Here is a 24,030-nt window from a genome sequence, read left to right as displayed (position 1 = left end):
CCATGCAGAGGAATATACAAAGATCTTTGGAAGAAGAATCATGGGCATTTCCAGGAACTGGATGAAGGTCATTGTGAAAGGCATCTAGAGTGCTGAGTTAGGAGAGATTGCAGAAGTTTTAAAAAAGAGAGAGGCTAGATTATGAAAAACTTTCATCAGCTGTGTTAAGGATTTTGGATATTATTCTCAGGTGTTTAAGAAGCCATTGAACACACCTGTAATCGCAGCACTTTGGGAGGCTGAGGCAGGCGGATCAAAAGGTCAGGAGATCGAGACCATTCTGGCTAACACGGTGAAACCCCGTCTCTACTAAAAATACAAAAAAATTAGCCGGGCGTGGTGGCGGGCGCCTGTAGTCCCAGCTACTCTGGGAGGCTGAGGCAGGAGAATGGCGTGAACCCGGGAGGCGGAGCTTGCAGTGAGCCAAGATTGTGTCACTGCACTCCAGCCTGGGGGACAGAGCAAGACTCCGTCTCAAAAAAAAAAAAAAAAAAAGAAGCCATTGAACGATTTAAATAATACATAATACCATAATACTATGATCAGATCTAGTGTAGGATGGAGAACAAATTACAGAAGTTGGGAAGGATCTGAGCTGTGATGATGAGGCAGTGCAGATGCAGTGTCTTGGAGAGATTAGAAAGTTACTAGGAACGGGTGGTAAGAAGAAACTGAAGAACTGGCCATGGGAGCTGAAGCAAAGAGAGGATCCAGGTGACTCTTAGATGGCTGTTTTCTGATGACTGGAATGTAATATAGACTGTTCAGCTTGATTTATCTTTGGGAGATTCAAATTGAGATTCATGTATTCATTCATTCAAATAATTTTGAGAATCTATTAGTCATCAGACACTGTGATAGGTGTTAACAAGATACACAGAAATAAAAGAATATAAATACTAACCTCAAAAATTTTATAATTTAGGACATTCTGCATGCAAATGAATAAATAAATACATAAATGTTTAAAGACAATACCATCTTAACATGAAACATGAAGTATTTAGGCTTTCAGAGGACATACTGCATCTACTGGGGATGTAATTATAATAGACATAGAGTGGTGAGTTATGGACAATTTAGACAAAGTCAGCATTGACAAAGGCACAATCCCATATGCCACAAAATAGAAATAAGCAAAGGATTTAACCAAAAATACTTTCCAGATTAGAATGTGCAAACTAGCATGTAAATGTTATAAATGCATCAGTCTGTGGATGTCTACTTTTTTCCAAGATCAGTTCATTGTTCTTAGTCAATTTGATCACAGGTAAAAGAGAATTCACCACAAATCTAAAGTTTCAAAATAAGCTAATGGTGCTATGAAAATCCATCCAAATAAACAAGAAAGCCTGGCAGAATATAATAAGTACTTTCAATCTAACTTCAAGCCTTACATGTAGGTATTAAAAAGAGATTGTTTAACAGGTATCCAGCAGTAATTAATAAACCCTTTATGAGATTAAAAATCACAAAATGCCAATTTAATCATTCCATTAATGTAATTTTAGCATCTCACTTTATTAAAAGTGCCTGATACAATCATATTGGTTATGTAGTCTATTTTCCAGACTAAAAAGAAAATTCTAGTGAAGCAATAGGATATTATAAATTATCTATTTCCCCTCTATTTTGGCTTTAAACGTGAGTGCATTTTTCATTTCAGAATTTTTCTATTCAAAGATAACATTTATTGAGCTTGCAGTATGAAGCCTCACCATCCTAAGCATTCTGAGAAGGGTTTATAAAAAGAGATTCATGCCCTACACCTTACAATCTATTTGGCAAAAGGATGTACAGTTATGCACATTATTGAGAACATTCAGAAAGAAAGCAGCACATTAACAAAGGTGAATTAGGTGCTGCTAAGCTAATCTTAGTGCTGAGTGACTAGAATAAAGGACTATGTGATGTCCTTAAGTATTCTGCTTTAAGGTAAATTTTGAGTATGATTTATTATGAATGCAATAGTTATATGTTTTCTGGCAAAGAGAGAATAAGAGTGTCTAGCGAAGATGTGGCATCTAGAATGTGCAAGTCAAATGTCGAAATCAGAGAGAAGATAATTTGGCAGGGGATTGTATTTCTATGAAGAATTAGGAAGGACATTGCTGAGATGATATTAGGAAGAATGAGAACATCTATTTGTGAAGTGTTTTGCTCATCAGGCTTTTACTGAAATAAGACTGCATCAATAATAATAAAATGTTTTGAGACTTTAAATTCATATATTTGTAGTTATAGTTGTTCAATCCTTTCTGACCATGTACATATTCTGTGTTAATGTTAAAGCTTAAGAGTGAGTTAATATTAGAAATCTGAGGAGCAATTTGAGGTTCAACGCTACCATAAACATCAACAAAACATGTATTTTAGATGGGGTCAGTTTTGTTCACAAAGTCAGTAACAGAAAAAATAATAAAATTGAAGATACATCAAGTGGGCATTTTTTGCGATTTTATTTTACACTGAGAACCAAAATATCCTTTTTGAAAGTTAATTGCACTTTTTTTGCAAGCTTTTTAAATTTTTAAAATTATACTTTAAGTTCTAGAGTACATGTGCACAACGTGCAGGTTTGTTACATATGTATATGTGTGCCATGTTGGTGTAATTGCACCATTATGAAGGAATTGGCTTGACAAAATAACTCATTGGATATAAAAAACAAAAGAGGAAAGGCCTAATATTTCTTTAGTGTGTCAAGTCCAAATCATTGAGAAAACAGATAATTGAAAAGTCAGGTAGGAGATGAATATATAAATTTAACTTAAAAAACTAGACAACAGACTATATATATATAAACACACATGTAATATATACACACACATACATATATACAGACAATAGACATTTTATGTATATATATAATTTTTAGTGTCAAATATGAGACATTGTTTTATTTTTAAGTTTTTCTTTTCAGTGATATTCTGGATTAAAAAAATTATTAATGGATTTGTTTTATGGGCCGCAGCCCCATAACACTTCTAGAAACCCTAGTGTCATTTTACTGAATGAGAAAAAAATAGAGAACAGGAAGGCTTTGGGGGGGTAGAAATTAAGAGTTCTGTTTTGGATATTTAAGCATTTCCAGATAGAATTTGTGCATTATCTTTTAGGGATAAATGTAGAGAAATGTAAAAATAAAAACAATTTATCATATTATATATCTCTATTTCTTTTTTTATAACCACTCATCTAGGTTCTCCAAGATGTGAAGGAACAGCTTTTTTCTTGTTATCTGATGTTTAACTGGGGAGCTAAAGTGGTGAGGAAGCTGCTTCTCCTTCAACCCTGCATGCAGGCTTGACTTTTTACCGGGCTCAGCAGCGAGGTAGTAGAGACAATCAATGTCTCTCCCCACTCAATGCCTGCTCCTTGTGTATGGCTTACTTCCAATATTTGTAAGAGGGACCTCTCAGGGTCATTGCAAACCTACGAATTTAAAAATACCTCAAAGCTTTCTTTCTGAAACTGTGTTTCTATTGAAAACTGATTCACATCTCAGCATTCTGTCAGAAAAGAGTTCCCTGGTAAGCTGGGAAAACGTAAACACTCCACAATCCCTCCTGGAGTCTCGTAACACACACAGGAGTAAAGATTTATAGAGAATTTAGTCTGTGATTGGCATTGCTCAACTGCGCCACGGGGGAGCTGTGGTGATAAGGACTGGCTGAGCTCTGCTCTTATGAACATGCAGTCTGGGGGCTGTAGTAGGGGCAGATGATAAACGAGTAAATGAATAAACCAGAGCGTTTCACTAGAGGTGTTATGAAGACAACGTGATAAAGAAGGCGATGTGATAGGGAGTGCTCAGGCAGTCTCAGGAGACGACGATATTAGAGCTGAGTCTGAATCACTGGACAGAGCCAACTCTTAATTTCCACCTCCCCAAAGCCTCCCTGACCTCCATTTTTTTCTTATTCAATAAAATGACATTAGTGTTTCCAGAAATGTTATGGGGCTGAGGACTGTAAAATAAATTCACTAATAATTTTTTAAAAATCCAGAATATCACTGAAAAGAAAAATTAAAAATTAAACAATGTCTCATTTTTGGCACTAAAAAATCTTTTACATGTAAAATATCTGTTGGCATGTGAAGATCTGTGTTCAGGAACAGAGAGAAGGCTGGGGCTTGTGGGGATCCTGGAAAAGGAGAGGTGGAAAGAGATGGGTTCAGATGCTGTGCAGAAGCCAGATCTTATAGGGCCCTATAGGCCATGCGACCAGGGAAGATGCAAAGTATGAAAAGATTTTAAAGAAAAGAAGTGATAAGATAGAATTTACATTTTAAAACCTAATATTGTGGTTTTGTGTAGAACGGATGGTACAGGGGCAAGAATGCGTACTGTGAAATATTGGGGGACTATACTGTATGTAGTCCAGAGAGAGCTGATGGTGGCTTGAATTATGGTGGCATCAGTGGGCATAGAAAAAACATGGATGAATTTACAATGTTTTCTGGATGTAGAGCTGGCAGGTTTGTGGTAGGGTGCAGAAAAATAGAAAATTAAGGTTGACTTTTAGGATTTTGGCTTAATCAAATAGGTAAAGGGTTGATCATTTTATTGAACTGGGTTAGACTAGTGTTCAACAATCTGGGTGTCTATAGCCCTTAAATCAAAATTTCTATCTTTTTGAGGTTAAATTTGGAATGCCATTTTAGACACAAAGCAGCGAGTACTGCAATAAATAACCTTTGTTTAAAAATTTACTTCTCAAATTTAATTGAAATGTAATACCTAACTTCTTTTTTAATTCATAGAACACCATTTAATAAACACTGAACTAGAATACATAATTTCTTCTCTCATATGTAGCCAGGTCAGAATCAACACTTTCTTAGGCTGTTTCAATTTCTCTTCTTTCTCATCAGAAGCACTTGCAGTTGGATTCTTTTTTCTTAATGTTAGTTTTCAATTTAAAAACTCCAAAAGTCTATTGCTTTCTGAGCCATTCTACAAAAGTGACTAAGAATCAAGAATAATAAGGCTGTGTTTTGAAGCTGGGAGAATGCTGAGAGATCAGCCTGCCTTACCATCCTGTAACATGCTTCCTTATATACCGGTGTCATACTGGGGACAATTAAAGTTTCACTTCAGCAGTGTGACAAATTACCAGATTTTCTGAAACTGGAAGAGTTAAAACTGCAAAGACTAAATTGCTAGGTTCCTGGGGTCTACTTTGTTATATGAACCTCCTCCCACCATACATATGGAGTTGCAGTTGGGCTGACTTTGAAGACAAAATTGCATTCTTTGTACAAGGGCCAAATTAAATTCTATAATACATTTTAATAAATATATTGTTTTCAGTCTGCTTTTACATCCTGACCAGTAAATGTTGGCAATTTAGAATAGGTTAGGTAAAAAGAACCACAAATTAGATTATGTTGTGAATATTTTGGATAATAAAACTAACATTTCAGCAACTGTTCTGGGTTGAATATTCTTGATTGATTAAGTCATAGGTAGGAAAGAACTAAGGGGGAGAAAAATTCTGGATACCGGCTTTAAAGTTATTTCATTTTGTGATGGCAAAGTTGGAGAGTTCAGATTTGTATTGAGTTGGGAGTTACCCAGAGATCTGTAAAGACTCTTTCGGGACACAAGACTGAAAGGTACAAGCGTCCAACTTCTGCCCAGCATAGTAGCTCATGCCTGTTGTCCCAGAGCTTTGAGAGGCTGAGATGGAAGGACTGCTTGAGGTATAAGTTTAAGATCAGCTTGGGAAATACAGTGGGACCGTGTTGCTACAAAAATAAAAAATAAAGTTAGTTGGGTATGGTATTGCGCACCTGTAGTCTCAGCTACTCAAGAGGCTGAAGTGGGAGGATGCTTGAGCCCAGGATTCCCAGGTACAATGAGATAAAATCATGCCACTGCACTCCAGCCTGGGTATCAGAACAAGACCCTGTCTCTAAAAAAACAGAGTACAACCTCTTGCTTTGGGCATATGTTGAGAAGCAAAAATCTGTCTTCCATTTGCCATTTTATACTAAACTACATAGGAGGAAAATAAAAATGCAACATCATTTTTAAAAATTAGAATTAAAATATAAACAAATGATAATGGTAAGGCTAAGAAGGATAAAAAAGTTGATAAGTTAAAGTTTGAATGAGAAAAAAATATTAAATGGTAAAAGAAAGCAAGCCAAGATTAATAAAGACACAATTAATTTAAAAATCTTTTAAGCTAAGAACTGAAAAAGCACTGGAATAATGCCCAAAATCTAAAATGACATAAAACAAATATAATTGTCATACAACAGGCTAGAAGGCTAAGAAGATAAAATCCATACCAATTAAAGAACAGGTTAATGAGGCAGTATTTGAGTTACAAATTATAACAACCTCATGCAAACACAATCAGGGACCTTTGAACCAAGTTCCAGCAAATGTTGAGAATCTTTCCATTCACTGTCTTCACCAGAAGGGCACCCTGCAGAGAGACTGAGGGCAGGGCATCCTCCCATAGATGCTGTAGACCAAAATTTTAGGTTCATAGCAGACTGAAGCCTCTCGCTCTATATAACAGAAATATTTGGGTCTACCTGTTTATGAGGCCCTACTCTTAGGTGATTCTTTCTCTCTTCTTAGAGTTTGTAAGAGTAGGAAATATATCTGGAATCTGCAACATGGCAGCATCCCTCTGGCAGGGTTTGGGCTCCCAGGAAAGCATTTCTCAAATGCAGCTTGACAGGTGTGACACTGCTCAGCCCAACAGACTGACACAGCTTGTATGAGAGTATTTCTTCCTAGCAAAAACCTGGGAGAAGAATCCCTTTGAGTCTATGACTAAGACAGTAGAGCTCAATAATTATCATAATACTCCTAGTTTATTTGACCTATTTCTTCCAAAATCTCTTAATTTTAAAGTAATATATTCATATAAATCATTAAAAAATCCTCTACATCGATTTTTTACTATTCAAAGTATTTCTACCTAATTATAATAATATGTCAATCCTGTAATATAGAGGGGTAATTAATACTGACTCCATTTCATAAAAAAGGAAATTGGAAAATAGAGTATATAAATTGCCCAAGTAAATATTTTAATTAAGGATTGTGACTGAACTTTAATCCATATCTTCTGAAAAACACACCACTCTTTTTTCCACTGAATCATATAATTAAATCCATTTATACATATATGTCAGTATACAAATGAAGACTTATTTACCAATAGAACTTTCATTTATTTTAGTCTTTAATCTGTCACCCAATTACTATTTATCCTTGTCCCCTATATTATTTATACTCTACTGCATGGAAACATATCAGATTGAGAAGTGTCCACGCTGAAAACAGTAAGAACTAAACTTAAATCATTAGCTCCTCTAATATTCAACTACTGACTAGGGGAAAATATTACTATAAAGTAAAAAGCTATAAAGAAAATTAGCATAAAACTTCAGGCTTTTAACTAAGATCTTAAGCTTTTTATGTTCCCCGAAGTGTTTAATTTTGGAAATGGTTATATAAATTTTATTTTGGGTATATATATCTATATAATTTTAATGGTAGTCATACTGGAAAATGCAACTTTCCATTATGTGCGACACTTTTCTCCTGTTAAATATTAATAAAAATCAAGACCATTAAGGACAGAGGGTTCTAAAGTGATGAAATCACCGTAGAGGGGGAATCACCATAAAAAGACACTTACAGCTAGACCTAATTAGCAGCTTGCCTGATGCTCACAGAAAAACTGTTATCTCTAGTTAGACCTAAACCATATCAGAAAACATCAGTAGCATACGATGACACTTAAAAGAGAAAAACAAGGTCACAGTGCAACTCACAAAGTACCAAATATTCTTCTTTCTCAGCTAATATAGTGACTGCTATTTCTTTACCAATTATGGCTGGTCTTCCCTTCACCTAGATGATTTATTAAGGTTTATTATCCAACCATAGAATTGTCACACCTTCCGAACAGCATCCGGTTCAGAAGAAAGGCCGCTTGCTTCCTTAAACCCTCTGCCAAATCACTTAACACAAGCTCAAATCCCTTAAGTAATTCAAACACTCCATTGCTGAGATCCCCACAGTTCCCTATGTTAGTTTCCCCTCACTCTCAAGAGTAACAAATTCAGCTAGGTCAGCTACAGGTGTGATTCTGATGAACTTTGGTTGAAGGGCGTTAACATACTACTACTAATACTTTCACAGTATTTGCTCCCTATCAGGTTCTCTACTTTACAGCATCTCACAAAGTCCACCCCATTACAATAGTATTACAATAGCATTACAATAGTAATACCTGTCCTATGAAGTGGGTATTACTATTGTCCCCATTTTACAGATGAATAAACTGAAGATTAGATGAGTGACACAATTATATTAAAAGGTAAAAATCTAAATTTAAATATGTGTTCTCTTGCAAAAGTCCAAGATCACTTTCCTCCATCATATCAATGTATTATGAAACAGACATAGAAAATGTCCTTTACATTTTGGGATATTAGAAATTTGGATATGTTCATGTCAAGAAAGTCCACTTAATAGTAATTTTTCTTGTTTCCACCAGGTATATATAGAGTTGCATGGAGACAGAAACAGGAAATAAAAGAAAATTTATTTATCCTCAAATATGTAAATTATTAATTGAGAATTGACCATTAAGAAGTCAATTATCAATTAATGACTACAATGAAAATTCAGAGAAAATAGAAAACATAGTTTGGACCACCAGAACTTTGGTGAGATAAGTAAAACAGATCACAAAGACCACTGAACACACACATACACACACAAACATGCACCTTTCCATAATATTTTAATTATTAGTATAGATTACAAAAGAAGGAATAGACCACGTTATGTTTATGAGCCAGGAAATTCCTTTTGTTGCTCTATGCCTCTTGCCTGTCTTGCTTCATTAGTATCAGCCCCCTGTTCTCAGACAGGGGATGCAAATTAGTAACTAACAACTCACACTAGGAAATACTATACCTTCATTTTCCTTCCTCCTTATATGGATCCCAGGCAGTGGTTTTCTCTCACCTCAAAAGAAGTGGGAGGAAGTTGTGGATTGACTCAGCAAGGAATCTGATAGCATATTATCTACTTATAGGCATATATCAAACTCTGAATACATAAAAGTATTTCATTGTTTGATACAAACAATGCATGTCATTCCTACATAGTGTCTATTTCGCTAGAGTGGTTTCATGCAGTTTCTTAAAAGCAGGAAGCTTTACGACTATAATGCTTTAACATTATCCCACACAAAAATGTCACTGCCCATTATTACCACAGCCCACCCCGTCAAATCCTGCAAAAGTAGTGAGTAGTGGGAGACACAGTTTGTGGTTTTACATGTTTCTTCTGTCCTCCTCTTGTCCACACTCTAGTGCAGGTCCTGATCTACATTCTTCACTGCTGATGTACCTATCACAGCTTTATTCTTTAATGTGATAGCTTAGGGATATCATGTAGTATGGTTAGAAAAAATGTTGCCTGAAACCACTGAATCCTCAAGTTACCATCTTTCATTGAAGCTAGCGTATTTATATGAGGTTTTCAGAAGTGCATTCAACTTTGCATATGCTTATGTCTGAATCTTCTGAATGGAAAGGAAAACTTTTGAAATCAGGGACTATATATAGTTCTCAGCTGTGCCTTACATCTCATTGATAGTTGATGATGCTTTCATACCCAGTGAAGGTGCCTGAGTTCAGCTATAAGATGATGAGTTCTAAAGAGAAGTTCAAATGTTTCCACCAAATAAACCTACATATTTTAAAATCATAACGTCGATTTTTTTGGCACAGCCTGGAAACTTAAAAAAATCCTAATTAGAGTTCACTTTCAGATACTAAGTTCATAGGGATACAATGTGATAAGAATTCTACATCTTTTATGATGCAACTAAATTCAAGAATGAAAACAACGGAAGTCAGAAATGGCACATGATACGTTTAAGTACTCAAGGATATGCCCATATGTTCACTTATGAGAGACTATGAGCTAGGCTACATTTACAAATAATATAGTCATAATGCACAGAAACAAAGGACCTACATGAAAGAAAGCCATCTGATTTTATTGGACTTGGAGTGCTTCCAATGATAAGATAATACCACTATATCCAAGTAGCTTAAAAACTTGTTACTACTTGAGTGATAAAGTTCCACAACCATATCAACTTAAGAAAATAAGTTTTCACATCTGAACTGTAACATAGCCTCTCTACTGATATCTAAGGATTTTGCTCCTAGAAAAGTTAATGGAAAGTAGACTATGAGAAACTTGGTTCACAATATTTTAACCAATCAACGCCATTTTTATGTTTGTATTTATGAAGTCCAGCTGACATAAAAGAAGTAACAAAAAAGTATTTAAAAAGTTTCTATAGTTAGTTCTTGTCTTTTATTTCTCCATATTATCTATTTCTTTGCACTTCATGGACAAATAAGAGTAAACTATATTTGATTCTATGTAAATGTTACAGCTCAGCATTGAAAAAAATTTTTTAAAATTTAAAAAGTATAAATTTTTCCAAATCTTTGTTGAAAGCACAAGGCATCACTACATATGTGTGTGTCTGCCTGCCTGTGTGTTTATAGAGAGAGAAATAAGACAGAGTGTTACTGATCTCATAAATAGATTTTCTAGTACTGGTTAACAAATAAGTAATCATGGTTTTGACCGTCTAATATTCATAATTGTATGAATATTAACTCATAAGTTACATTCATAATTCACAGAATTCATAAAATTTTAGGAAATATTTATATTAGTCAGTAAAATAATGTAATTATAATTATTTGCCTTCATCTTTAATTCTAGTCATTAAGTACAGGAACCTAGTAGTCCTTCTCTGAAGGGAACAATTAAGTTTGTTAGATGACTTTTGCATATCTACACATTGGATTGTTTTTCATATTCTTCACGTTTTATATATTTAAAACTTCCAGAAGGACTTTGAAGCATTGCTTCATAGTTCAGGACATTAACTTGGGGGTATTTAAAGGGTCAGTGGGACTGAGGGTGAGTTTCAGGATATGTTTGGAGGACAACAGTACTGGGATCCCAGCTATGTTGCTTGCATGCAGAATATGTGACTAAATGGGCTAATGAGAAAATCTCCCCAAGAAGAGAGCGATTACTTATACTGATCTTTGCCATCTTAGCCTTTGCAATTATCCATTCATGTCTATCTCTTTCTTTAAAATGTGTCTTTGCTAACACTGAGAGATTATATCATCTATGTGTGTGAATTTTCTTCTATAACTTGTAAGTCCTTTGAAGCTGGACATTATTCTTATTTATTTTGGAGGAATTTGTTTGATGTTTGAATAAACTAAATGACAGCATTGTGAAGGCTTCCCTCTAGCATGATGGGTGAAATTAATTATCAAGGATAGATAAAATAGAATAGAAACATTTTAAAGGAAAGAAAAATTTAAAAATTTAAATTTAAAATTAAAAATTTAAGATAACATAAATACACTCTAAGAACAGACTGTATAGACTTCATAATCCCATAAAGATTGTAAATTGTTTATAATTTAGCCATTTTATGCATCCAGCAAGAGATCTAGAAAGTCTGATTCCCTAGCACACGGTCAGTGGTACATTGCCACTCCCTAATTGAATAAGTGTAAGAGAATAACATAGGAAGAACTGGCTCTAAATCAGATCTCCCTAGTTCCAGTGTGAAGGCAATAATTAATCTCAAGTCTTTAGGATTCCTTGTAATTTTCCCAGAAGGAAAAAGCCAAGTGCAGATAAAAATCTTAGTGAAAAATATTAATATACACATTTGTAGAAATATAATAAAGGTAAATGTTGATTGACACTAAAGGACATATTCTACAGTACTACATATGATAGAATCAAGAAAAGTACCCAGTTTTAGGCAAGATACAATGAAAAGGACACATTTCCCAACGTGACTGAATGAAGGTTGTACTCTTAATATTTCTTGTGTACACTAGGAATCATATAAAAAGCACATAATGCAAACATAACCAAATGCAGAATAGGCTCACCTGGGCAAAGAGCAATATTACAAGGCTTATGATGTGTTTCAGGTCCTTCACATGGCCTTCCTCCATATTGAGGAGGTGTGCATGACCTTGTTCTTGTTCTTTGGCCTCGACCACATGTAAATGAACATAAACTCCATGGTGACCATTCCTCCCATACTCCGTGTACTGTAATAAAGCAAAGAAGCTTCAACAACAAAAGCAGAGCAGTAAAATCAAAGATCATTTTCTTTATAATTAAAAAGCAAAACTCATTAAATAGACAAATGTAAAGATATGTTAAAACTCAGTTGAGATAACATTCTTATTTTTTATAAAATACAATTATTAATTTAAAAATTCGTTAAAATAATGAAAAATTGCATGTGCTTTTTTCTGCATTTGAACAGTAATTCATGTCATAAATTTTAAACCTTTCCTTGTGTTTAATGGAAACGCACCTCTCTCCCTTATGGTAAAACAGTCACAAATTATTTTTAAGTTGAAGTAATATCAACTAGTAATATAGAAAACTAAATCTCTTATAACAGAGATAATCTCCTAGAGTTCAGTTTTTATTTAGATAGCCAAGGCCCAACATAATTTTCCTAACATTTATAAAATTTTGGGATTAATGACTTCTATTATATTAGAAAATTTTTAAAAATCTGAAAATTGAGAGTGCATATTAACTTTTAACATCACATTTTAGAAAATAGATTTTTTGCCATTTAAAAATGTGGGTTTAAAGTTACCATATTTTGAATAAAAAGAATTTCAAACAGAATGTCTACTCAAATAAAATATTCCTCTTTGCCCTGTTTCAAAATGAATGGAAAATACGATAATCTCTTTCTAATGACTATGAAACCAGAAGATGCTTTTCCTCCTCTAACAACTTGATAGAACTGGAAATCTAACTAATTTATATAAATTTCTAAAGAAAATAATTATGCTTAACATAAATATGAATATATCAATTCTTCAAACATACTACTACAATGAATTCACAATTGATCTTAAATAACATAATTTGTGTTCTTTCAGAATAACCACTGTGAATAAGTATTGTTATATTTTGCAAAAGACCATGAAGATTCAGTATTTAGGCTGGGCGTGGTGGCTCATGCATGTAATCCCAGTGCTTTCAGAGGCCAAGATGGGCAGATCACCTGAGGTCAGGAGTTCAAGGCCAGCCTGGACAAAATAGTGAAACACCATCTCTACTAAAGCTACAAAAATTAGCTGGGCATGGTGTTGTGTGCCTGTAGTCCCAGCTGCTCAGGAGGCTGAGGCAGGAGAATCCCTTGAATCTGGAAGGTGGGGGTTGCAGTGAAGTGAGATCGTGTCACTGCACTCCAGCCTGGGCAACACAGCAAGACTCCATCTTCCAAAAAAAAAATATTCAGTGTTTGATCCCTTCCCTGCATGGTCAAATCACCACTCTCATCCTAATTCTTAATACTTGAGACAATACATAATAGCACCCTAATAGACAACATCAATAAAAAGGAATGAGAAAAAATGTGCTTTTTTGTTCAAAAGCTCCTGTCTTGATGTTGGACCTCTAGTCTTGCTATACTCTTAGAAGTTCAAAAGGCCAGATGTTTGATATGACACCCACAGATATGATTAAGGAGAGTGAAATTTATAGAGGAAAATGACTCCCCAAAAAGTTCATTTTTTTCTTTAACATTGGTAAGGGTAAGCACAGGTTCATAAAAAGTGGCAGATGAAATATGCAAGTAAATATAATACATCTAGAATTTTCTTCATATGTCTGCTTAGCAAGTTGTTACTTTAGAAACACACATAGTATACCTTAATTGTGAGATACCCCATCCCTTTCTATTGGTGTTATTTATTTGCCTAAATTAGTTGTGATAGGATGTTTAAATATTGAAAAAACAGCCAATAGAAATATTCAATGTAAATCTCTTTAAGATTCTGAGAACCTTGTTGGGAAATATAGTTTTAAAATAATATGTAGGAAAAAAAAAGAGGGTGACAAAAAATATGATGTTTTATTTTTTTCCTATAAAATTTTGGGAAAACAAAAGCCAATTTATATCCATTGATATATATATATAAAAGTAAGTCTATATTTAGCTCTAATAAAACTAAATATATATAAAAGATGCATATATTACCCACATATATAAATATTCATATATGTATATATGATCAATTATGGCAAAATAGTTTAAAAGTACTTACATTAATATATTTTGGCATATTAAATGAATATTTTTGTAAACTATTGCATTTATTTCAAATTACCAATATTTCTCCTAAAACAACCTTTTCTCCTCCAATTTTAAAAACCTTTTCTCCTCCTATTTTAAAAACCTTTTCTCCTCCTATTTTCTCCTCCTATATAAAAAGTTAATGATGCTATGTAAAATTCATATTGCTGCTTCCGCTCATTTTTTTTTTCTGCCAAATCATACTGTTCTATATTGCACAATCCCAGAAAAAAAGGAAGATGCTAAATTGGCATATTTTCCTCCATGAATCTCAAAAAATGTTGATTAACCTTGATGGCTTAGTTAAATTATGAAACTGGAATCTTCAGAAAATTAATCTTACTTAATACTTTCTAACAGTCTTTATGGCTACATGGTAAAAGTTCATGGCTCATTCACATCATTTTAAAAAAGATTTTTTTTCATTTGACAAGGATACAAATCACTAACAATGTTATTTTAGATACTATTGAGTTAGTAGAAAATTATAGCACATACCACATAATGTTTATAGATGCTATTCATAAGACTAATGTTAAAGATTAGACATTTTTATTTTAATGGCAAATTGTTATATATTTTTTAATTTTGCAGCAAAACATGAGAATCTATAAATGGTCTAGTTCATTTAAAATGATCCTAATAAAACCAATATATTTAAATGAAATTCCTTCATTTTTATAGTTTTCCTCCTTAGCTTAGGCATTAGCTGTATTATTATATGTCTTTTTGTGATAACTAGAGATGAAATGAAGAATATGCCATATACAAAATATATTCAACCATATTTTGAAATAAACATATATAAATTTTCTCATGATTTAGATTGAGCTGTACATAAAATAAGTGAAAGGTTTTATTTTATTTATTTTATTTTGAGACGGAGTCTCACTCTCGCCCAGGCTGGAGTACAGTGGCACGATCTCGGCTCACTGCAATCTTTGCCTCTCAGGTTCAAGTGATTCTCGTGCCTCAGCCTCCTGAGTAGCTGGGATTACAGGCGCGCGGCACCACGTCTGGCTAATTTTTGTATTTTTAGTGGAGACGGGGTTTCACCATGTTAGCCAGGCTGGTCTCGACTTCAGGTGATCCTCCTGCCTCCGCCTCCCAAAGTGCTGGGATTACAGGCGTGAGCCACCGCACCCGGCCAGGTTTTATTTTTTAAGAAATAAATGAATATAAGAATTATAACATTTAGCAAAAAAAAGAAAAAAAGAAAAAAAATTCAAAAGCATTCCTTGGCCTGCAGAAACTTCTGCTACAGGATTAAAGTACATAAAGAGTACACCAGTGGCTCTCAGCCAGTGGCAGTTTTGTTCCCCAGGTGACATTTGGCAATGACTAGAGACATATTTGGTTGTCACAACTTGGGGGAAAGTGGGGGGCTACCGGCATCTAGTGAGTAAAGGCCAGGTATGCTGTTAAACGTTAAAAAAATACACAGGATGGACTCCCCCAACAAAGACTTATTGGGATCAAAATGTCAGTAGTAATGAGGTTGAGAAGCCCTGGAATAAACCATAAAATTCAACTAGGGCAATAAATTGTGCTATTGAAAGTAGCGCTCTATTTTTCTCATTTTTCTTTGTTTATGTCCATTGTTTTTTACTTTGAGTAATAAAGGCTTTTGAAGAGAGTACAATGTCAAAGCAAAAATTCTGCTAAACGTCAAATACCTTAGGATACATATTGAAGTAACATATTGCATAATTTAATTAAGGCAGACTTCTGAAATTTGAATATGGGTGAATGGTCACTAATTTATAACACTATTGATTAGATTTTATAGTACAAATAAATATAACTTCTAATTCTATAACTCCACACATTTTGTGGAAAGTGACTTTAATATTCAATTTGTTCATTTATTGTGTCATTTTCATTAATTAAATGCCAAATACATTTTAGTGTCCAAAATGTGACAAATCAGTTACTGATTTCTGAGTTAATTTTATTCTTAGGAATTTATTATTTTAGGAAGATATTTCTATTGTTTAAAACATTACATTTTAAAAAGTCACTTTTTGTCACTATTTTCAGGATATATTAGATTGCAAAGTAAGTACATATTTACCTGCACAACAAATAATAACATAAAACATTTGAGCACAAAATATTTCATAACAAATACCATAACCGGATGAAAAAATTCCAATTCTTATAGTGGGGCACTTATTCTATATTTTTAGTTTGCTAAATTATCCTTTATGTTTGGAAAATTAAAAATAAATAAACAAAACTTTTCTCATTTTCTTTACTTCAACATTCTGAACTAAAACAATGATTAAAAGATAAACTTCTTCTCAATGGTACTATTGAATCAAATTTAGAAGGAAAAAGACTTCATGCATATAAAGGTGAAGAGGGGCTAGTAATTGGTATGCAGTTCTGTAGGTGTAAGGGTAAAAGGTTTGAGTCACTTATGCCTAGTGTTCCATTATTGGAACACTAAGCATGTGGGAGTTATTTCTATTCTACCGCTCAAGGTCATCACCAAGACCTGATTTTTCAAATTCAAAAAATTGCAACCTCAGGCATAAATGGGGACGAAAAACTTTAATTTAAAAATCTTTAAATTATGGAATATTAGCCTTCTGGACATCAGACACAGTGCAAAAGTGGATTTGGCAGTTCTGTGGGGGAGAAGCGCTCTGATCCCACCACAGATGTTCTCTGTGAAGGCATTAATCAGTGGTCTCTGGTAGAAGGAAGGTAACTTTCATATGTCATCCTTTATAAATGTGCATAACTAGTGGCTGGGAAGTAGACTCTGAATGGAAAATTTTTGAGAACACTTTCCAATACATTCAGACTTACATTTGGAGATCCATTTGCCATAATACTATCCCTGTATGTTGAAAGGGTCTTGGCTATTCAAACACAGGCTGATTAGATAAATTTATATTTCAAGTACAGCATAATTCTTTATTGACATTTTTCTCATTGTCAAGGACATAAAACTTGATCCTGGATCTCCTTATTTCAATACTGTAAGTAGGGAACAGCTTTAAGTATTCTTCCCAGAAAACCCACTCTACCCACACCCAAATGAAAATAAGTATCTACCCTTGTGGTATGAAGATTTCATTTCTAAAACATGTTGGTCAAATGATACATAATCACAGTTAGATAGGGGGAATAAATTCAAGAGATCTATTATACCACATGGTGACTATGGTTAATGACTATATATTGTATTCTTAAAAAATGTAAAGAGAGTGGATGTTAAATGTTCTCAGCACAAAAATGATAACTATATGCAGTAATATATTTGTTAGTTACATTTAACCATTTCACAACATATATATATATATACCTCAAAATATCATGTTGTACAAGATAAAAACATACATGTTACCTGCCAGTTTAAAAAATAAAATAAAATAGAATCCCCTGGTCCTTACTTCTACTTGTTTTTCTTCTGTTGCCAAATGTACCTAGAATCTGTCTGCTCTATGAATCCTGTTTTTAATCATATTTTTCATCTTCTTCCCCCTTTCACAAACTCCTTAAACATTTTTTCTTGTGAATCTTTTTTTTGTTTTTACTTCATGCTTTTTTCTTGCTCTAGTTTAATTTCCACTGAGCCTCACTGACTTTTCTTGTTCTTAGTGGCAATTATTACTCTTTTCCAGTTAATTCTGCCTTTCTTTCCTCATAGGTTTCAGTTTTCTGCCCTGCTTAGCTTTTAATTCTACTTCATCTACTGCTTTACCACCTCCCAATTCTATTCTAAAGGGATCGCCCACCTCATTGCATCATTCCTCCACCTTCTGCCCACCACTTTCTTTACTTTTTATTTCCTCCACACTGTCCTTTTTTTGTGATAAAAAGCATATAATGTAAAATTTACCATCTAATCAATTTTTAGTGTACAGCTTAGTAGTATTACCTATATTCATAATGTTGTGAAACAGATATTCAGACTTTTTCATTTTGCAAATCTGAAACTCTACACCCATTAACAACTCTCTCAGACTGTCTTTTAATGGACCCCTTTGCATATTCTGCTGGAAAACTGACATTATTCCTGTTCTTACTCCGTGCCACCCACTCTCTATTCTTGCTTTTAGCAACTGTGGAGTCAGCCATCTCTAGAAATGGAACTTAATGAGAAACTTCTAAGCACAAGCTAGCAGATGAAAGGCTGCCGCAGTGCAAGTCACTTTCTTTACACCCATCCCCTTTTGGAGGTCCCTGGAAAGGCTGTGAATGCAAGTCCACTGTCAACTGCAGCTGTCAATATGTTTATAGTCACCCATCCACCACATAAATGGTTAGACAAAAAGATAAATCTGGAGATTCACAACATCATGTGCTTTGAACTTCTGGAAACAAAGCCCAGAGTCCTATTATTACTTATTTTTACATGAAAGTCTGTAGTCTGGGAGGGAGAAATGTCTATAATATGCATGCGTGCATCAACTGAAGAACAAAATTGTGATGTAACATGGAAAATCTGACACTAAGTGGGCATGCTATTGTTATGCTTCATTTAACATTAAAGATCTCTCTCTCTCTCTCTCTCTCTCTTCATTAAGTTTCATTTAAGTTTACAAAGCAGTGGATACCTCTGATGATGAAAGTTACTTTAATGAAATAAAATACCAAAAAGTTATTTGGTCAGGGACACTCTTTTCTTTGATAGGGTCAGATAAGTGATAGAAAAACTCCTGACTGCCTGACAGACTATGTCAACCACTGCCTTAAGCCATGAATATACATTATATTTTTAGTATGTAGGCAGATTACATTTTTCCTCAAGCATTCAATTGAACATTTTCACCATCTAAAACACAGAAAGATATTTGAACCTTAAATATTATTAGAAGTAGATACACAGATTAGAAACTGATATTTGCAGTGAAGAGGGGAGCCATTTACCTAATTTGCTGACTGCTTTAAAAGCAGAAATAATCACAGACATCTTAAAATATTACAGTTGAATAATAATTACACTTATCCACTCTAATCAAAATGCCTATACCCGTTTCACATGAAAATAACAAATCGTTCCAAATGCGTAGCATGACACAATTCAATAACATCCACAGTTGTAGTTGCTGCTAACACTACCTGGACAGAGGGCAGTGTTATTGCAAACCCTTGATTCTCTTAATGGGCCGCTGCAGTGTGTCCCGTAAGGTGATACACAAGTTCTGGTTCGCACCTGCGACCCTTGACCACAAGTAACCGAACATGTGCTCCACTGGGACCACTCTTCCACACCAGATTCACCTGCGTGCAAGACAACAAATAAACATGAAATACTGTCTTAAGTATTCATCTAGTAAGCATTATACCAAACTGACATTATGACATGCAAGAATAATTTAAATGTAAAAATATGACCATACATCAAAAGGTACATGAAAACATTTCAGAGAAAATGAAGTTTAAAGACGAATGCATATAATGCTGATGCAAACACCAAGTTTTGCCATAACCTTATTAGCAAAATACTCTTCACAAATTACACTGTACCATGGACACTATGAAGGAACTAATGAGCATTTTTCAATGTGACTATTTGTTGAGGTGATTCTCTTCAAATTAATCTAAGACTTTGTATTTTGATGGAAAAGGAAGCAAAATATATTTCTAAGCTTACTCTATGGCTTTGGCGGCAGGAACATATTGATGTGTTCCTCCTTAGTCCTTTATTGCATAACACCCTTTCTAATGCTAGATGATGTGGAAACCTGGGAGCTTGGACGCATCTAATTTATGTTGTATTGAGTACTGATATTTATAGTTTATTACTAGTGCAGTTCCTACTTTTTCATACTATGATAGCTGTTTATTTTGTGGTAATTTATTTAAATCCTTCTGCTAACAATTTCACCTATGATCTAGAGTAGTGATTTTTTAACTCAAAATAAAGAAAAATTTCTTGATAATTTTCATTAATTTGATATGGAATTAAAATTTATTTAAAATGGAGTTCTAAAAAGCTAATGAATGTCTAAATTCATTAATTTTCTTGGAGTTAGCATCTCAATAAAACTATGTCGAATTTCTTTTATTATGTCTCAAGGAGACTCAAAAGTCAAACATTTCTATGACCAACGAAATACACTTCTATCATGGCATCATGTTCAGGATGAATTTTAAAAATTGATTGGAAAATTTGCAGTTGTTTTCTCCAAAGTCACACTGGATCATTTAGCTGCTAGCAGTTAACTACTTAAGTTAACCATTTAGTCATTGAAAAAGTTTGTAGGTGAAATGTTTCTGAAAACTTTGTATCACTGATTAGTAGATCAAAGAGCAATTTAACAATATTTTATGTTTCTGTTTATAATTTGCCTTTGGAATAGAATTCAAAGGATAGAATATGATCATGTATTTGTCCATCGTTTTCTAGAGAGTTAGTAAATGACTTGAAAATTATTTGCAGTGCTACTCAAGACAGCTGGTCCACAAACTAGTGCTCTAGGGAAGAAGGAGTTTGGGCCAGAATGTAATTCAACACACAGATTTTCTCAGTGAGAAATTTGTTCTAAAAATGAAATGTCAGCTTAAATAAAACCTGTGCTTGATGAAGTAGTTGGTTTTACATTCTGATGTAAACTGCTTATTCCTTTGAGAGACCATAACGGCCAGTTTGCGGACAAACACTGATCCACTAACCACACTTTGAGTAGTACCATTATGACGCATTTGCTCTTATATTGTTCTGCATCATGCACCGAGAGGCATAGATGACCATCTGTTTATAACTGGACATATATTGTAAGGGCACAGACAATAGTAACTGGGATGACAGATTACATCAAATGGGACTGCTTTTCAGTGTTGTGATCAGTGTGACTTGAAAATAATGTATAGATAACCCTTTATCAATTCAGAATTTTTTTCTTCACAAATTTATATATTGCTAATTTCATAAAAATGTCCTTGGATGACTATTTGAATAACAGTTAAAGCCATGCTTCATAATTTGTTCTTTTACATTAAAGAATACTCTATCAAGATTGAAAATCATTATTCTATAAACCAAATAGAAGGATAATAGTTAAAAAATCCACATATATGTATATATGTGCATGTAAATTTAGCAATAGAAAATTTAAGCTGAAGTTAGGGAAAATATAATACACTTTTTAAAATGATGTTCTGAACTATGATGAGATTAAGTGAGGTATAAATATTATGGTTGCATGTTATTAATTAAAAGTCAGAAAATTATGAACAATGTGGATTCTATAAGTGAAATGATAAAGGTTATGAATAAAATTAGTTCTATTTTACCATAAAAGCAATCCTTTTCCTCTTGCACTGTCATATGACAGAAAACATAATTTAACTAAACTGAGCAGTGAATTCAGATCAAGCCCTATATTTAAATTACTTTCGTACAAGTATTTAAACATTTGGGTTGCTTCTGAATGTATGATACTGCAATGATGCTGAACAGGCTAAGCAGTGGTGACTGGATCACGAGAGTTTGATAATGAATGCTCAGAATTGGTCTTGTCACTCCTCCTCTCTCTTCATTGATCAAAAATAAACTAAGTAAATAAATAAAACATTGGCTTTCAGATTTTGAATTAAAATTTTGCCAGTGAAATAGTGGCCTACCTATCAAAATGATCTTGTTATAACTCAAATCCCATAGTTTCAGTGACATTTCCACTAAATACTTCTTTTTTCCATGCTGCCACTTCCTTATTTATAAAAGTATGAAGAACATTCTAGTCAAGCACATTAGGCCATTGTGAGAATAACTAATATACATTATAAGAAAGATGTTAAAAATATTCAATGACATTAAAATAGTAAACTATAAGACAAAGTATACTGTTTTTAATATATGTATCTTTGGAGATAGTACGAACTAAAAGCTCTTTAGTCTAGCATGAAACACAAAAGGAAACTGGAAAAGCATTGCAATTAAAGTCAGAAGACCTGTGATTGATGGAAATCTACTGAATAATAGCTCTGTGACCTTGAGAAAGTCATTTTATTTCTTTGAACGTCTTCGATAAAATGAATATTATATTTACTTCAAAATCTGTGAAGATTGAGTGAGATAATATGTGAGAATGCATTTTAAATTATGAACAAAATATTAATATAAACTTTTGCTATTATCTTAAAGTCATGAAATTAATGTACTTTTAATTTTATTTATTAATTCATTTATTTACTTATTGAGACGAAGTCTCACTCTATAGCCCAGGCTGAAGTGCAATGGTGTGATCTTGGCTCACTGCAACCTCTGCCTCCTTGATTCAAGAGATTCTACTGTCTCAGCCTCCCGAGCAGCTGAGATTACAGGTGTGCGCCACCACACCCAGTTAATTTTTCGTATTTTTAGTAGAGACGGGGTTTCACCATGATGGTCAGGCTGGTCTTGAACTCCCACCTCAGGTAATTCACCCGCCTTGTAAATGACAAAGTGCTAGGATTGCAGGCATGAGCCACTGCACCCAGCCTAATTTTATTTTTTAAAATTTTAGATAAAATGCTACATAGTCCAAATTTAGGCTATTTTCCTCACGGTAATGAAAGACTGCTTTTCTAAACATGTTTATAAATTAATTGATGACTATGATGCTTAAGCATAAGCAAATGTAACTAGGATATCTTAAGCCATCTTATTGGCATTTAATTTAGATGTCTATATTAAATATATATATTATATGATATCATTTAATTTTATATTCCTTAACGATAAATAAAGATTGCATGATAGGCTATTAGAGCACCATCATTTATATCCAAACTACGCTACTTTATCAAATGTTACTCTTTTTAAAAAATGTTACACTCACTTTATCACTCTGTAGAAAGATTGCTTTTAATTACAATCTTTTACTGATCATATTGATTGAAGAGGCCAGTTTACTCATTTTGAGAAGTAATTCTTAAATATTAAAGTGTGATAGCCTTTGCTTTTTTCTCCATGATTAATATAAAAATATAGTCTTTTATTATTATTTAAATGTATGTTTTTGCCTTATTCTTTGTTCTCAAATTACTGTTAACAAATTTTATATTATTCATATGTTACAGTCTTTTTTCTGGCTTAAAGACAAATACAGGGAACACTTTTATAAGTAAAGCTTAATTTTTGTAAAATTTCATTGTGTGACACTTACCTGTATTTATTCAGACTACCTTAACACCTAAAAAAAGTATAATCTAGGAAAATATTTAAGGAAAAATATTCTTCTCTTTTTCACATTATAATTGTCTTCTGTTAAATTATAAATTTTAAAAATTACTTAAAATAATGTAGTTTTCGAGTTTTACATCAGTACTGAAATAGTTTAATTTTAAAGTCTTATACATGTATTTATGTTTGTCTATACTATATTTGGTTAAAATAAAAGAATACATATTTATTATTCATCATTTTGAAATTAGTAATTCCTTACTAGGAAAACACAATGTTCCTTGAAATCTGAATTTACCAAAAGGGTTTTGGCTGAAAACTGTGAATTGAACTATGTCACAGACAAATAAAAAAACTTGTACAAAAACTTTTGGCTAAATTGCATAATATTTACACATAAACTAATCATGTTACACTATTGGAAATTTAAAACTATCATTTTCCATTTCACTTCCTATTGACTCCAATTTTTAGGAACTTCAGTAAACCAATGCCTGCCATCTCTTTTGCACAAATAAAATACACCTTTTTTAATCTTGCAGAAATGCCCCCATTAGATGGTGCCGACAAAGATGAGTAGTCAGCCCATGCCCGTGTGCCTTGACTTAATGTCTCTAATCTCTGCTCAGTGGTTGAGACTTTTTGCTCCCTGCAAAGGAGAGAAATACATTTAGAAAT

At 33.4% G+C, this 24,030-nt stretch overlaps 1 protein-coding gene across 2 annotated transcripts in view; it reads right to left on the bottom strand.

The window, feature by feature from the left end:
* The window catches only part of ADGRB3 (adhesion G protein-coupled receptor B3), a 750,487-nt gene that overhangs the window by 433,809 nt on the left and 292,648 nt on the right, over positions 1-24,030 (bottom strand). For both annotated transcript variants that reach the window (XM_003809552.7, XM_057302535.2), the window contains exons 3-4: positions 19,305-19,466; positions 12,007-12,171 (exon numbers count right to left, since the gene is read on the bottom strand). In XM_003809552.7, coding sequence (XP_003809600.3) covers positions 12,007-12,171; positions 19,305-19,466 — 327 coding nt within the window. The remainder of the gene's footprint in view (positions 1-12,006; positions 12,172-19,304; positions 19,467-24,030) is intronic.

This window comes from Pan paniscus, chromosome 5 (assembly GCF_029289425.2).
Source record: "Pan paniscus chromosome 5, NHGRI_mPanPan1-v2.0_pri, whole genome shotgun sequence".
Classification (NCBI taxonomy): Eukaryota; Metazoa; Chordata; class Mammalia; order Primates; family Hominidae; genus Pan; species Pan paniscus.
The sequence above is the reverse complement of the archived record's forward strand: the minus strand, read 5'-3'. Positions and strand labels throughout refer to the sequence as shown.